The sequence below is a fragment of the Podarcis erhardii genome, assembly GCF_964252035.2.
Source record: "Podarcis erhardii genome assembly, chromosome: 3".
In the NCBI taxonomy this organism is placed as follows: domain Eukaryota; kingdom Metazoa; phylum Chordata; class Lepidosauria; order Squamata; family Lacertidae; genus Podarcis; species Podarcis erhardii.
Window position 1 is genome coordinate 106,305,001 of NC_138507.1, and position 15,307 is coordinate 106,320,307.

At 43.3% G+C, this 15,307-nt stretch overlaps 1 protein-coding gene across 1 annotated transcript in view; it reads right to left on the reverse strand.

Annotated features, from left to right (window-relative positions):
* TTL (tubulin tyrosine ligase) overlaps positions 1 to 15,307 on the reverse strand; it is a 34,917-nt gene that overhangs the window by 9,867 nt on the left and 9,743 nt on the right. Inside the window, exons 2-6 of the mRNA XM_081854931.1 lie at positions 8,405 to 8,483; positions 5,443 to 5,675; positions 3,345 to 3,480; positions 2,924 to 3,193; positions 165 to 308 (exon numbers count right to left, since the gene is read on the reverse strand). Coding sequence (XP_081711057.1) covers positions 165 to 308; positions 2,924 to 3,193; positions 3,345 to 3,480; positions 5,443 to 5,675; positions 8,405 to 8,483 — 862 coding nt within the window. The remainder of the gene's footprint in view (positions 1 to 164; positions 309 to 2,923; positions 3,194 to 3,344; positions 3,481 to 5,442; positions 5,676 to 8,404; positions 8,484 to 15,307) is intronic.

The following is a 15,307-nucleotide window of genomic DNA, read 5'->3' on the forward strand; positions in this document are numbered from 1 at the left end:
CATCAGCTTTACAGGGGGAGAGAGAAATGCTTGTGTGTCCACGATCGCCATCTCCCCACAAAAAAAGCAAAACAGCAAGGGTCTGGAATTTACAGGGTATTCCATATTGCGACACAGCTCACCCACATGCGGGAAAAGCATGCCAGCATGCGACAGTAACTTACTGGGCACACGCAGGGGCACCATTCACTTCGATCAGCCAGACCTTCAAGTCTTCATCCACCATGAAATCGAAGCCAAAGAGCTGGAAACTCTGGTAATGAAGGTGTTTGGTGCTGATAGCGGGTTCTATACACATAAGGCAGCTTCTGCGGGGAGAAAAGGACAGAGCACGCCTGATATCAGCCTAAAGCATCATCATCATCATCATCATTAAAATTTATTTATTTGCTTTTTCATATTAAAGTTTTACAGTTACATATCCAACATTCAAAGGGATGCGGGTGGCGCTGTGGGTTAAACCACAGAGCCTAGGACTTGCCGATCAGAAGGTCGGTGGTTCGAATCCCTGCGATGGGAAGAGCTCCCATTGCTCGGTCCCAGCTCCTGCCAACCTAGCAGTTCGAAAGCACGTCAAAGTGCAAGTAGATAAATAGGTACCGCTCCGGCGGGAAGGTAAACAGCGTTTCCGTGCGCTGCTCTGGTTCACCAGAAGCGACTAGTCATGCTGGCCACATGACCTGGAAGCTGTACACTGGTTCCCTCGGCCAATAAAGCGAGATGAGCACCGCAACCCCAGAGTCGGTCACGACTGGACCTAATGGGCCCTTTACTTTTTTATCCAAATCTCCTGGACTTCCCTGCTCCCCTTTGTGGGTCCTATTGTTAATCATTTCCTCCTGCATCTTTTATATTAATCCAAATCTTTTACCTCTCCATTGTGTCCAAAATTCACCATTAAACGACAAGTGTTATTCCGATCCTACTAACAATTTTAACTGTTTACAATGGTTTTTAAGATAAATTATAAATTTTCCCCATTCCTTATTAAAAATTTTGGTCTTCCTGATTTCTGATTCTTCCGGTCATTTCAGTGTAATCCACCAACTTGATCTGCTATTCTTCTCTGGTAGGGACTTGATCTTTTTTCCATCTCTGGGCAAATAACATCTGCATAGCCGTGGTCACATACATAAATAGTATTTTCTACTCCCCTGGAATTTCGGCACCCCAGCCCAAAGCATTATGTTAGGTTGTTATCCATGTAATAGTTATGTTAAGCTGAGGTAGAAAGCAACTGCCTCTCTGACTGGGTGCCAGGAGGAAGTACTGTACAGTGGTGCCTCGCAAGACGAAAAGAATCCTTTCCGCAAGTCTCTTCGTTTAGCGGTTTTTTCGTCTTGCAAAGCAAGCCCATTAGTGGCTTAGCGGATTAGCGCTATTAGCGGCTTTTAGCGGCTTAGAAAAAGGGGGGGGGGAGTCGGAAAAACTCGCAAGACATTTTCGTCTTGCGAAGCACCTCCAAAATGGAAAACCCTTTCGTCTAGCGGGTTTTCCATCTTGCGAGGCATTCGTCTTGCGGGGCACCACTGTATTAAGGGGACACTCAGAATACATCTAAGTTAGTCATATCCATTCATTTCAATGGGCTTATTCTGCCATTGGGTATTCATGACTAGGACAGCAAATAAAAGCATTGATTTGCTTTTATTCTGGCCTGGATGGCAGAATACACTCACTCTTCACAGTGGCCCATCATTAAAAGTTTAATTTGCTACACTAGGGTCAGGGAACTTACTATTATTATTATTATTATTATTATTATTATACATATCACACACACCAATTACAGTTGCAAAACTGAAAATAAAACAACAGTCCGAACACACTGACAAATCTTTGTCAAACTGTACATGCTAAAACCATCCCAATTTTAACAAACACCAAATACAGTGGGACCTCGGGTTACAGACGCTTCAGGTTACATACGCTTCAGGTTACAAACTTCGCTAACCCAGAAATAGTACCCCGGGTTAAGAACTTTGCTTCAGGATGAGAACAGAAATTGTGCTCCGGCAGTGCGGCAGCAGCAGGAGGCCCCATTAGCTAATGTGGTGCTTCAGGTTAAGAACAGTTTCAGGTTAAGAACGCACCTCCGGAACAAATTAAGTACTTAACCCAAGGTACCACTGTAATGCATAGTAACATCCGCTGCTGGGACTGTCGACCATAAAGAAAGACATATATTGTACCGGCAGCAATTATGGTCTACAGGAGTTTTTATAAAAGGAGGGGGAAGTAATATTAATTAAAATATGTGCTTTATATGTGCTTTGTAAATGCCAAACTGTGCTGTAGACCATAGGTGCTTTTATTATTTCATTATTATTTATTAAATTTCTATACCGCCCTTCACCCAAGAACCGTTTTTGGGTAAATTCCTTTGCAGGATCAGCCTCACGGGCTGAGTTTGACTCACTCAGATGATCTCCTTGGGCCATCACAAAATTGGCAGGCAGGTTGTCCCACTGGTCTGTTCTAGCAAACCCTTCTTAAGTTCTTCTGTTCTTCTAGGGACTAACAGTGACATTAAAGTACAGTCGTACCTTGGAAGTTGAATGGAATCTGTTCCAGAAGTCCGTTCGACTTCCGGAATGTTCAAAAACCAAATTGCTGCTTCTGATTGGCTGCAGCCTACAGCCAATCAGAAGCCGTGTAAGCCCCGTCAGACGTTCAAGTTCCAAAAGAATGTTCACAAAGTGGAACAATCACTTCCGGGTTTGTGGCATTCAGGAGCCAAAACGTCTGAGTTCCAGGGTGTTTGGGATCTAAGGTTCGACTGTACAACAAATTAACACAATACCGTAATTCTAAAAGCATCCATGAAAAAAACCCCAATCAATCATAAATTGATTAATAATGGTAACCTTTGTCTTGGAAGAATCTTCAAGGAACAATTGTTAACAAATGTAAAACACATTACCTTATTATATTTTTGACTTGCAATAAGATTGTGTTTTCCAGAGTAATGTTCAAAGCGCTCATCAGATACTGATTAAACTCCTCAAAAAACATCTCATTCCCTTCTTCATATCTCCCATAGTTCTTTGAATATTCCTTCTGTATGCAGTGATTGGTCAAATGGCAGGTTTTGTCTAGGAAATTAGCACTATTGTAAGGTTCGGAAGAGGTCCGTAGAACGCCTTCTCTGTAGAGGTAGATATTATACTGGTGATCCACTAGCACCCAGCTTCTAGAAGTTGAAAAAAATACAGAGGTGGTGTTTTTAAAACCATTAAGAAAATTTTCAGTTCAGAAGAATCAGATTTAATGACCAGCCTTTCACACCAAACCTTCACTTCAGTGGGTTGTTGAACTGAAATATCAATATGAAAAGAGCTTACCTAATATCAAATTTGCGATGACCTGGTTCTAAAAGCATAGGCTTCTCAAGGTATTTCTGAATCACATGCACTTGTCCTTGATTATCTATGAAGTCCAGAAGTTCCGTAGCCTCCGAAGAAATAAGAATTCCTTCACCTAGGCAGGAGGAAAAGACGAAAGCGAAAAAGTTGGACAGGGAGTATCATAGAATCATAGAGTTGGAAGAGACCACAAGGGCCATCGAGTCCAACCCCCTGCCAAGCAGGAAACACCATCAGAGCACTCCTGACATATGGTTGTCAAGCCTCTGCTTAAAGACCTCCAAAGAAGGAGACTCCACCACACTCCTTGGCAGCAAATTCCACTGTCGAACAGCTCTCACTGTCAGGAAGTTCCTCCTAATGTTTAGGTGGAATCTTTTTTCTTGTAGTTTGGAACCATTGCTCCGTGTCCGCTTCTCTGGAGCAGCAGAAAACAACCTTTCTCCCTCCTCTATGTGACATCCTTTTATATATTTGAACATGGCTATCATATCACCCCTTAACCTCCTCTTCTCCAGGCTAAACATGCCCAGCTCCCTTAGCCATTCCTCATAAGGCATCGTTTCCAGGCCTTTGACCATTTTGGTTGCCCTCCTCTGGACACGTTCCAGTTTGTCAGTGTCCTTCTTGAACTGTGGTGCCCAGAACTGGACACAGTACTCCAGGTGAGGTCTGACCAGAGCAGAATACAGTGGCACTATCACTTCTATTAGTACACTATTAGTACACTATTAGTACTATTAGTACAAGCATCCACCTCAACAAAAAAGTGATAAGATAAAAAGAACAATGAATTCTCCATGCCCTCCAACCCTTTTCCATTGTGTACCATCCCTATTAGATTGTAAGCCTGTGGGAAAGAGGAATATTACTGCTCGTCTTTGCAAGCCGTTCTGGGAGCCATTTTGGCTAAGAAGCAGGGTAGAAACATACTTTTTTATATATCTTATACATGTATAAGATGGAATCAGATAAGTGTTGGAGGTGCAAAGAGGTTGAGAATACATTCTTTCATATGTGGCAGACCTGTAAAAGGGTAGAAGAGTATTGGGAAATGGTTTATAATGAATTGGGGGGGGGGGAATTTTAAAAGTATTTTTCCAAAAAAACCAGTGTCCCTTTTGTTGGGGAAGATTCAGATGGAAATTCTCATGTGTCAAAAAAGGCTATTTATGTATGCCACTACTGCGGCCCGTGTTTCATTAGCCCCCAAATGGAAAAACGAGCGAGGTCTCAACCCAACCTAAGAAGAATGGCAACTTAAACTGATGGAATATGTGCAGCTTGTAGACCTAACGTATAGAATAAGAGAACAAGAAGACTGGAAAATGTTTATTGAATATATGGGGGGACACTGTGTACACCTGAAAACATTGGCAGCATTAAGATAAATTCAACAGTGTTAATAAGTTTGAATGGAATACTGAATGGTATAGTTTATGTAAAATATGCAGGGATTTGTGATATGCAAATTGAACCATGGAAAAGGGGAAGTCAATGACATTTTAGGGTTGTTAAATGAATATTTTTGAGGGACACGGGTGGCGCTGTGGGTTAAACCACAGAGCCTAGGACTTGCCGATCAGAAGGTTGGCGGTTTGAATCCCCGCGATGGGGTGAGCTCCCATGTCGAAAGCATGTCAAAGTGCAAGTAGATAAATAGGTACCGCTCTGGCGGAAAGGTAAACGGTGTTTCCGTGCGCTGCTCTGGTTCGCCAGAAGCGGCTTAGTCATGCTGGCCACATGTACGCCGGCTCCCTCGGCCAATAAAGCGAGATGAGCGCCGCAACCCCAGAGTCGGTCACAACTGGACCTAATGGTCACGGGTCCCCTTACCTTTACCTTTAATGAATATTTTAAATTGTAAAATAGAAACTTAATAAAAATCATACACATACACACACGAAACATACTTTTGTAAAAAAAGCACATAATATTACTACATCTTTGCTGTAAGATACTGAGACCGTGAGTGGGTCTGTGGCTCTTTTGATTTGCGGCTCAGCCTCTTAGCTGTCACACTGCTCTAGCATCTATTGGATAAATATCTCAATAATTCGAGACTCTCTTTGCTCACCTTTGGCCCCCGCCGAAGATTTGGCTATCCACACACTTCCCTCTCCGCTTTCTTTCCTCTTCTGATAGGATGCCAGGAAAACTTCCCTTTCATCCGTTCTTGGGTTGTTTATCAAATGATGGGTCCCATTCTGTGCTGGTGCCACTGGAGTCTTGAGATTAGTTGGGTAAATCACATACGACTCCGGGAACCATGTGCAAGATTCTGCTAATTCAGGGCTTGTCTTGATTAGTCTAAAGAAAGAGACATGGATTTAATTTGAGTTGGGTTTTTCCGCTCCATAGGGCATGCTGCAGTTGAAAGACCTTTCAAATCATCACCACCATCATTTAGTTCCTTTACGAACCCTTTCCTATGAACCAACTCAAAATGATTTCACACTACAACTGCACATATAAACACAATTAAAAAGCATGACATATTTAAAAACTGTTTATATATACACATAAACATTTATATCCAATGGAGATACTGAAGGGGGGGGGGCGATCTTCACTTAGAAGGCTTCCTGAAAGGGGAAAGTCATTATCTTCAACATCTCTCTGCTGTAAAATTTGGAGGTACTCCTTAGCCTTTCCTTCTCCTAAAGATATCCCTATATGGGCTACCTTTCCAGGCTGAAGAGCCCCATGTGCCTTTCACTTCCTTCTACAGCACATGCAGAAACCACCTTCTTGACCCTTGGACCCACTGTTGGTCTCGTCCACTCAATCCACCAGAGCCTGTCTTCGCATGCAGGGGAAGCCCCTAACTCACTGAGGGTTTGAGACCCATCAGCTATCCTCACCTGGTTTGGCCGGCTTGTTGAAACCATTTCTCAGAATGTGGCCACTGTCATATGCTGACAGCTTCTGATTTCATTTAATATTCTAATTTTCTGAGATTGTTAATTTGGAGTTTTCATCAGCTGTATGTCATAATCATCACAATCATAACAAAAGCTTGATGTATCTCGCTTTGCATGTCATGAGTCTATCTCATATATTACTTTCACCTTTTAAGCTGAATTACTGAAATAAACAAACTTTTCCACAATATTCTAATTTTCCGAGTTTCACCTGTAGAAGCCACAGGTGAGAACTGAGCGCAGGGTAATTTTCACGGTTTTCTGAACCCTGGCAGGGTAATTGCTGAGAATTTTTACTGAGGTGGTTCGGGTCGGAATCTAGGAGGATTAAGATCAGTTTTGGTCCTAGAATTAAACTGAGATGCAGTTGTAGAAGAAGACACTCTAGTTAATTCCAGCTTGATTTCTAGAACTAAAGGGCAAGCAGAATATAATTTTGCAAAAGGTCAATCAAGAGATGTATCTTGAAAAGGACACACAACTATGGCAGAATCGCCCAGTAATTTATTTCGCCTTCACAAGAAAAGGTTTTTAAGGAAGGCTCATTTGAAATTAACGAGTCATGCAGCCTCAAGGCTTATCGCCATATGCAAATAAAGGCAGCATGAAAAGGCCTACATTATGCCACTTTATAAAGGTAAAGGACCCCAGATGGTTAAGTCCAGTGACAGACGACTATGGGGTTGCAGAGCTCATCTTGCTTTTCAAGCCAAGGGAGCCGGCGTTTGTCCACAGACAGCTTTCTGGGTCATGTGGCCAGCAGGACTAAACCGCTTCTGGCACAATGGGACACCGTGACGGAAACCAGAGTGCATTAAAACGCCGTTCACCTTCCCGCCTACTTGCTCTGGCGTGCTTTCGAGCTGCTAGGCTGGCAGAAACTGGGACAGAGCAATGGGAGCTCACCCTGTTGCGCAGATTCGAACTGCCGACCTTCTGATTGGCAAGCCCAAGAGGCTCAGTGGTTTAGGCCACATCAAAAGGAGCCCTCAAGCATCTTTCACACAGAATCAGAGTGGCGTGTCAGGCGGCTTCATGGAAATCACGCTAGGTCTGAAAGTGGATCGCCAAAGGAAGGCCTCCAGTCATAGTACCATTTCTTATTTCAAAGAACACTTTGTGTTTCATATTCTTACAAGTTGAAAGGAACAAATTGTGGGATCTGCTGCAGGGGAAAAGGTGCGATTTGTTGCTATTAAGAGGAAACAGCAAAAAGGGAGAGGGGGGAGCTTGAGTCCATGGAGGCTTACGTGGTAATAAATTTGTTGAGGGCAGCTCTCGTGTCCTATCACCACAAGGATTTTCTCGCACAAAGGGACTTTCCTCCCTTCCCCGAATCTGCTCCATGGGATTTGGGGGAAACGCAGAACAGAACATATTTAGGGAGTGTGTAGGTGGAGGAAGTCCCGCTGCACAAGAGAAAAGCCTTGCACTGACAATTACGGGGTGCAAGCCATAGTCTTTAAGGGGCCACAAATCTCTTTGTTGTTTATACTACATTTTGCATCTCTATCAAGAGATGTGTCTTGAAAAGGACATACAACGATGGCAGAATGGCCCAGTACAGTGGTACCTCGGGTTACAGACGCTTCAAGTTACAGACTCCGCTAACCCAGAAATATTACCTCAAGAACTTTGCTTCAGGATGAGAACCGAAATCGTGCAGCAGCAGTGGGAGGCCCCATTAGCTAAAGTGGTACCTCAGGTTAAGAACAGTTTTAGGTTAAGAACGTACCTCTGGAACAAATTAAGTTCTTAACCCGAGGTACCACTGTAATTTATTTCACCTTCACAAGAAAAGGTCAGGGTTTTTAAGGAAGGCTCATAACATACAGTAAGGAACAATGATTATAAACATTGTTTTTTAGAATACAAATGTCAAGGGTGTAAATATCCTCGGGGCAAGATTCATGTCTGTGGCAGCCCTGTGCAAGGACTTCTGCTTGCACAACAGGAGTTTCTCCAACCTCTCCTCCCCTCGCGTGCCCCCCCCCCAAGTATCCTGCATCTAACTGCCCCCTCCCATGGAACTTCAGAAAAAAATGACAAAAATGTGCTGCACAGGGTCCCTTATAACCCATAGTTACAAGAAAGCAAATAAAGAGCCAAACCTACTTCACTAAAGAAGCTTTGCGGCAAAGCTTATCAGCTCCTCTATAATAGTTCACCAGCTGCACAAGTCCAGGTTCGTGACCTACAAAAGAGAAAGAGAGAGATTTTTTTATATCTTAACCTTTTCTTTTTTAATTTGGAAGTGTACATGTGTGTGCATGAAAAAGTTTTTTTTAAAAAAGAGATAAATATTTATCCAGGCAAATGATCTCCAGTTTTTTTAGGCGGAAACCCAGTTCCGTGGAATGTGAAAGTGAAATTTAAAATCCCAGCCATTTTGCTTGTGCCCAAGCCTCAAGGAAATACAGTGCTACCTTGGTATTTGAACGGCTTGACCCCCGAACAAATCAGCTCCCGAACGCCACAAACCTGGAAGCGAGTGTTCTGGTTTGAGAATGTTTTTCAGAAGCTGAACGTCTGACGCGGCTTCCACTTGAATACAGGAAGCTCCTGTAGCCAATTGGAAGCTGCACCTTGGTTTTTGAATGGGTCTGGGAGTCGAATGGACTCCTGGAACGGATTAAGTTTGACAACCAAGGTAGCACGGTGTGGCGTTCGCCTCCTAGGATGGGTCATAAGGAAAGGGTTAAAATAGGTGTGATGTGATTGGCCAGTGAGAATGCAAGGGGAGGATAAAAGTTAGAGTGGGAGGTTTTGAAAGTCAGTTGAGAGTTGGTAGTTGAGTTGAGTTGAGTGTTGAGGTTTGGGCGTTGAAGAAGGAAGAGGGAGGTTTAGGTGTGGGTTGATAGAGTTGTATTGTGAGAGAGTGAGAGGAATTGTTAGGTGGAGTCAGATAGGTAGTTGGAATAATCAGTTTGGAGTTGTTAGGAACTAAGATTAAGAAACTGCCAAGTAAAGTTAACTGAAACCATAAGCTTGTTCCTGCATTTAAAAATAAACTTGATTATTTGTTTATGTTAACAACTGACTGGACTCCTTGTGTCCCCGTGAGATACGGGGTGGTGGCAGTGGAAAAAGCTATCACAGAGGTGGCACAGGCGTCCGGGGGCCCAGCATGTGATCGCCACACACGGTAACATCTATTCTTTTGTACTTAAACACACATTGCTGAAAGGCAGGCTGATGACAATTCCTGATTTCATTCGGGGTAGCGAACAGGATGTTTTGAACTTCAAATCCCTGACCACTGCTCATGCTGGCTGGGCCAGATGGGCGCTGTAGTCCAACAGACATCTGGAAGGCAGGATTTTGGCTTCTCCTAGGCTAGAAAGTGGCATTCTAAACCCAAGCTGCATGACTATCCCTGAGTTAATAACCACAGTTGGCACCAAATCAGAAGTGACACCTTACTGAAGAGATATAAGCAGTCATTGTGGGAAGAACAGAAAACTCCCTCACCCCATCTTTGTGTGGCTTAGAAGATAGGGTTCTTATCTCTTTACAAATCCATGAAGACTGAAGTCTCAGATACACATGCAGAAGGTGGAGGTGATTATATAACATTTCTAACTGCAAGTGGGTCTCAATAAATACACTCCAGTTAAAAATTTGAATGTTTCTCTATGTAAAAAACAACAACCCACAAAATTCCTGCAAGTAGAAAAGTAGCTCAGAAGGGATCAGACTGGCCTAGAACCTCTCCTTGCAATGTGCTAGATTTATACTTGCAGGGAAAATTTTACACAGGGAGCATTCACAAGTGTGATTCACCCCCCACCCCCATCCAGCTTTCAGTGTGAAGTAGTAGTTCAGAAGCGGGAAAACAAAAAGGTCAAGGGGTTGGAAGAAAGGTTATGACATTTAGAGCTTTTTAGTTTTGAAAAAAGTGCAAGGGAGGGGATAGAGGTGTCTACAATTTGGCATGGTGTAGATAAAGTGGACAGGGAGAAGTTTTCTACCCAGTCACTGCTAGATCTGGAGGTAGGCAAACAATAAGTCAGGTGAGCCAGGCATGGGCAATTGCCCTAAATTTGGGTTAATATTGCCACAGTGTATTGAAACAAGCCAGCTGGATAAACCAAGGTTTGAAGTTGGCTCATTCGAGTAAAGCTTCTGGGTTCAGACTTGATACTAAACTGTGGTTAGTTACAAACAGAGCTGGATGAGCGGACATTTAGACTGTATTTCATCGGAGTGACAAGATGGCGTGTCTGCTCGAACGAATGCCCTGATTATTGGATTTCTGTGAGAGATTTACGAGAGAGCATTACAAAAGCCCACACAGAGATATAAACTGTTTCTTTCAACCCACTTGTGGAGAGAACTCGGAGAAAAGGAAAATGAGTAACGACAAAGAGTTGAGAAGATGGGACTGAAAACATCAGGAAAGCAGCAGAAATATAGATGAATGGACTCCAGCCGATCGAGAAGCATGGGTACGCCCCACAAAAATTTATAATCTGGAAAATATTTGGACTTTATGATGTGTATTGATATAATTTGAACTAATTGGTATGATATGTGTAATTCGGTAATTTGGTAAATGGAAACTTAATAAAAATTTTTTTTTTTAAAAAAACAGAGCTAGAGGAGGAAACGGGGAGCGTATGGGGGCAAAGCTTAACCCTGGCAAATTCGCATAACAATATAAGGTCAAAGTGCATCCAGTGTATGAGCTAGGAATAATGAAGGTAAATAGACAGATATGGACAGACAAGAAGAGACGCATTAATGTGTGCAATGCTCACGTTTACGAAGAAGCCAATTTGGGCATATGCAAGAAGAGATTTGGGCATCCTTACTTCTGATAATACAAAGGCTGCTATTTCCCAGACAGACTGCTTAAATCCCATTGCCTTCTGTGAGACGTAAGCAGCTTAAGTCGTTTCTAGACCTACACAGCAAGGGTCAGCAGACGTCAGGCTTACGGGATCTACTTTCTTTTATACTAGAGCCCCAAGATGTGCCAAGCTGACCCTGGTGCAAAAGATATTCAGAATTAAAGAATTCAGAGCTCAGGAATCTGTTCTGAGTTTCAGAACTGAATGCAGGCCAGTCCTTTCACATAAAAATCCATTCCCATGCTCTCTTCTGTTCAGCAGTTCAATTGAGGGTAGCTGGGCAGTAATTTTTGTTTTGTTAAATATTTGGAAGGCAGGATTTCCCCGTCTAATACAAATCACCCAGCGATCTACCTTTTGCCTAGAGATGAAAGAGAACTTAGATTCAGTTCACACTGGAAGGCAAACCTACATAATTTGCACTTTCCAAAGCAATTCGAGAACTGAAATACAGCCAGTCCTTGAAATTCACTCTTCAATGAATTTTGCAATGACGTTCACCAGATGAGCAATGTATGCAGAAACAAACACAAGCACTCCAATTGGAGAACAGCCTTTACAGAAGGCATTATGGAAGCATGAACTCGGGGTGGAAGGGAGAAATGAGCTAAGAGGAAGGCACGTTTGGCAAATCCTCACCATGATAAACTCCCACCTACAGCCGCATCTGCTCCAATTCTACAGACAGAGACTCTCACCTAAGAGATCTACAGCAAACCTTTTTAGAACTAAAATACCCAGCAGATGAAGTTAGGCAACAGATCAACAGAGCCAGACTGATACCCAGAGAGAACTTGCTGCAAGACAGACCCAAAAAAGAAAATAACAGAACACCTCTAGTCCTCACATACAGCTCCCAAGTTAAAACAGTACAACGCATCATCAGAGATCTACAACCTCTCCTGGACAATGACAATTCTCTTTCTCAAGCTCTGGGAGGAAGACCTTTCATTGCCTACAGACAGCCACCCAATCTTAAACAACTCCTAACCCACAATAATACTACAACCAGACTTAACACGGACACTGGCACCAGAGCCTGCAATAAACCCAGATGCCAACTTTGCTGCCACATACACCCGGACAACACCATTACTGGCCCCAACAACATCACACATACCATCTCGGGACTATTTAATTGCTCATCGTCTAACATTGTGTATGCCATCAAATGCCAACAGTGTCCTTCAGCTCTCTATATTGGACAAACAGGCCAAACCGTACGCCAAAGAATAAACGGACATAAATCCAACATCAGGAACCACAAGACAGAGAAACCAGTAGGAGAACACTTCAATCTCCCAGGACATTCTATACAAGATCTCAAAGTAGCTGTTCTATTACAAAGGAATTTCAGAAATAGACTGGAAAGAGAAGCTGCTGAATTGCAACTTATTACCAAACTTAAAACCACAGAGAGACCTGGTCTGAACAAAGACATTGGATTCTTATCTCATTATACATGACAAAGCCATTTTTCACCTTCTCACCCCTTGCTTTTTCCTGTAAGACCTATTGCAGTCATTAAGAGTCGTCAACAGGCTCATCACAGCTATCTGCCAATCACCCAATCCCACCACCCTTCTGAGTAATACCCCTCCCCACCTTCTCACTATATAGAAGGGTCTAGTGACTTCTGTTTCAGTGTATCTGAAGAAGTGTGCATGCACACGAAAGCTCATACCAAGAACTAACTTAGTTGGTCTTTAAGGTGCTACTGGAAGGAATTTTTTTATTTTGTTCCCACCTAGAAACCTATGTCCCCACTGTGGAAGGATGTGTGGATTCAGAATTGGCCTCGACAGTCACTTACAGACTCACTGTTAAGACCACATTCATGGAAGACAATCTTACTCGGCTACGAGTGACCGCCGAAGAAGATGACAACAGAAACACACATACAGTGGTACCTCGGGTTACAGACGCTTCAGGTTACAGACTCTGCTAACCCAGAAATAGTACCTCAGGTTAAGAACTTTGCTTCCGGATGAGAACAGAAATCGCGCCGCCACGGTGCGGTGCAGCAGCGGGAGGCCCCATTAGTTAAAGTGGTGCTTCAGGTTAAGACCAGTTTCAGGTTAAGAACGGACCTCCAGAATGAATTAAGTTCTTAACCCAAGGTACCACTGTACTATGGGAAAGTGTGCATAATTATTCTTTCTCCATATATAATGCATTTTGTATGTTATTTCCACTAACATACAAAATGCATTCTATTAGGTAAAACTGCTTTGTAGAGATGTCTTATCTTGGGCAAAATTGAATCATTAAATGTGTATATTAAGATAAATTAGAACATGATTTTAAAAAAAACACGAGCTGATGAATTTTTATGGGAACGTTAAACGAAGATTCACAAAGCGATGTGGAAATGTAGTAAGAATAATTTAATAATTTAAATAATTCCCTGTATGGTGTGTAGTGAGCAGAACCTTAGTCTGGAATAATGAGTCCTGACTTCTTCCCTACCGTGATTTAGGCTCCATCTGCACTATACATTTAAAGCAGAACCATTCCACTTTAAAGAGTCATGGCTTCGCCCAAAGATTCCTGGGAACACTTACAGGTCCCCTCACAGAGCTACAATTCTCAGAATTCCCTAGGAAGGGGGAATGATTGTTAGACCACTCTGGTAATTGTAGCTCTTTGAGGAGAGTATGAGGCCCCCCCCCAACTCTCAGCACCCTTAGCAAACTACACTTCCCCAGGTTCTTTGCAGGACTTCATGCCTGCTTCAAGTAATAATAATAATAAATAATAATTTTTATTTATACCCCGCCCTCCCCAGCCAGAGCCGGGCTCAGGGTGGCTAACACCAAGAAAATCACAGTAAAAACATAATAGGGGAAAAAGAGAGGGGGGGGAAACCCAATTAAAAATACAGGTTAAAATGCAATTTAAAATGCAGCCTCATTTTAAAGTAGCCAATAAATCAAGACCATATGGGGAGGGAAACATAAGGGTCAGACTGAGTCCAAACCAAAGGCCAGGCGGAATAGCTCTGTCTTGCAGGCCCTGCGGAAAGATGTCAAGTCCCGCAGGGCCCTAGTCTCTTGTGACAGAACGTTCCACCAAGTCGGGGCCAGTACTGAAAAGGCCCTGGCCCTAGTTGAGACCAATCTAACCACCTTGTGACCTGGGACCTCCAAAATGTTGTCATTTGTGGACCTTAAGGTCCTCCGTGGGGCATACCAGGAGAGGCGGTCCCGTAGGTACGTGGGCCCTAGGCTGCATAGGGCTTTAAAGGTCAAAGCCAGCACCTTAAACCTAACCCTGTACTCCACCAGGAGCCAGTGCAGTTGGTAAAGCACTGGGTGAAGGTGATCCCGCGGCAAGGACCCCGTAAGCAGCCTCGCTGCGGCATTCTGCACCCGCTGGAGTTTCTGGGTCAGCCTCAAGGGCAAGTAGTACAGTAGTGCTTTAAATGTATGGTGCAAATGGGGCCTTATAGGATGGGAGGAGCTGTACCTCAGCAGTGGTAATGCTCTGCATGCAGATGCAAGTCCCAAATTTAATCCCAGGCATTTGAAACAAACAAAAGAAGAATCGGGTAGCAGGTGATATGGAAGACCTTTCTTCGCTCCAGCTCCCTGGAGAACTGCTGCTAGAATAACATTACTGAGCTAGACGGACAAATAGGCTGACTCTGTGTGCATACCTTATGCAAATGCGCATTTGAAACATCTAGCAATGCAGCAGGATCACATTTGAGCATATTTAAAAAGAAAAAAGTGTTGTTTTTTAACGGTGGAGGAAACACAGAAAGTAGTGAGAGTTGGTGTGAACTGTCCCGAAGTGTAAAACTGCATGAATATAGCTTTTCAACTGACCTCAGGCGAACTTTCACCGGGCTTCTCATGTATAATGCATGATGCTAGTATCATAATAGCTTCTCGATGGATGAATTGGTCAAGGCTCTTGTGCGATATATTTTCAGGGCCCCACTGCCACGGTACATTGGGCATTAGAACCAGACGCAGCCACGCCAAGGTTTGACGACGTTTGTTGAAATTTAAGAACCTACAGTGGTACCTCGGGTTACATACGCTTCAGGTTACATACGCTTCAGGTTACAGACTCCGCTAACCCAGAAATAGTGCTTCAGTTTAAGAACTTTGCTTCAGAATGAGAACAGAAATTGTGCTCCGGCGGTGCTGCGGCAGCA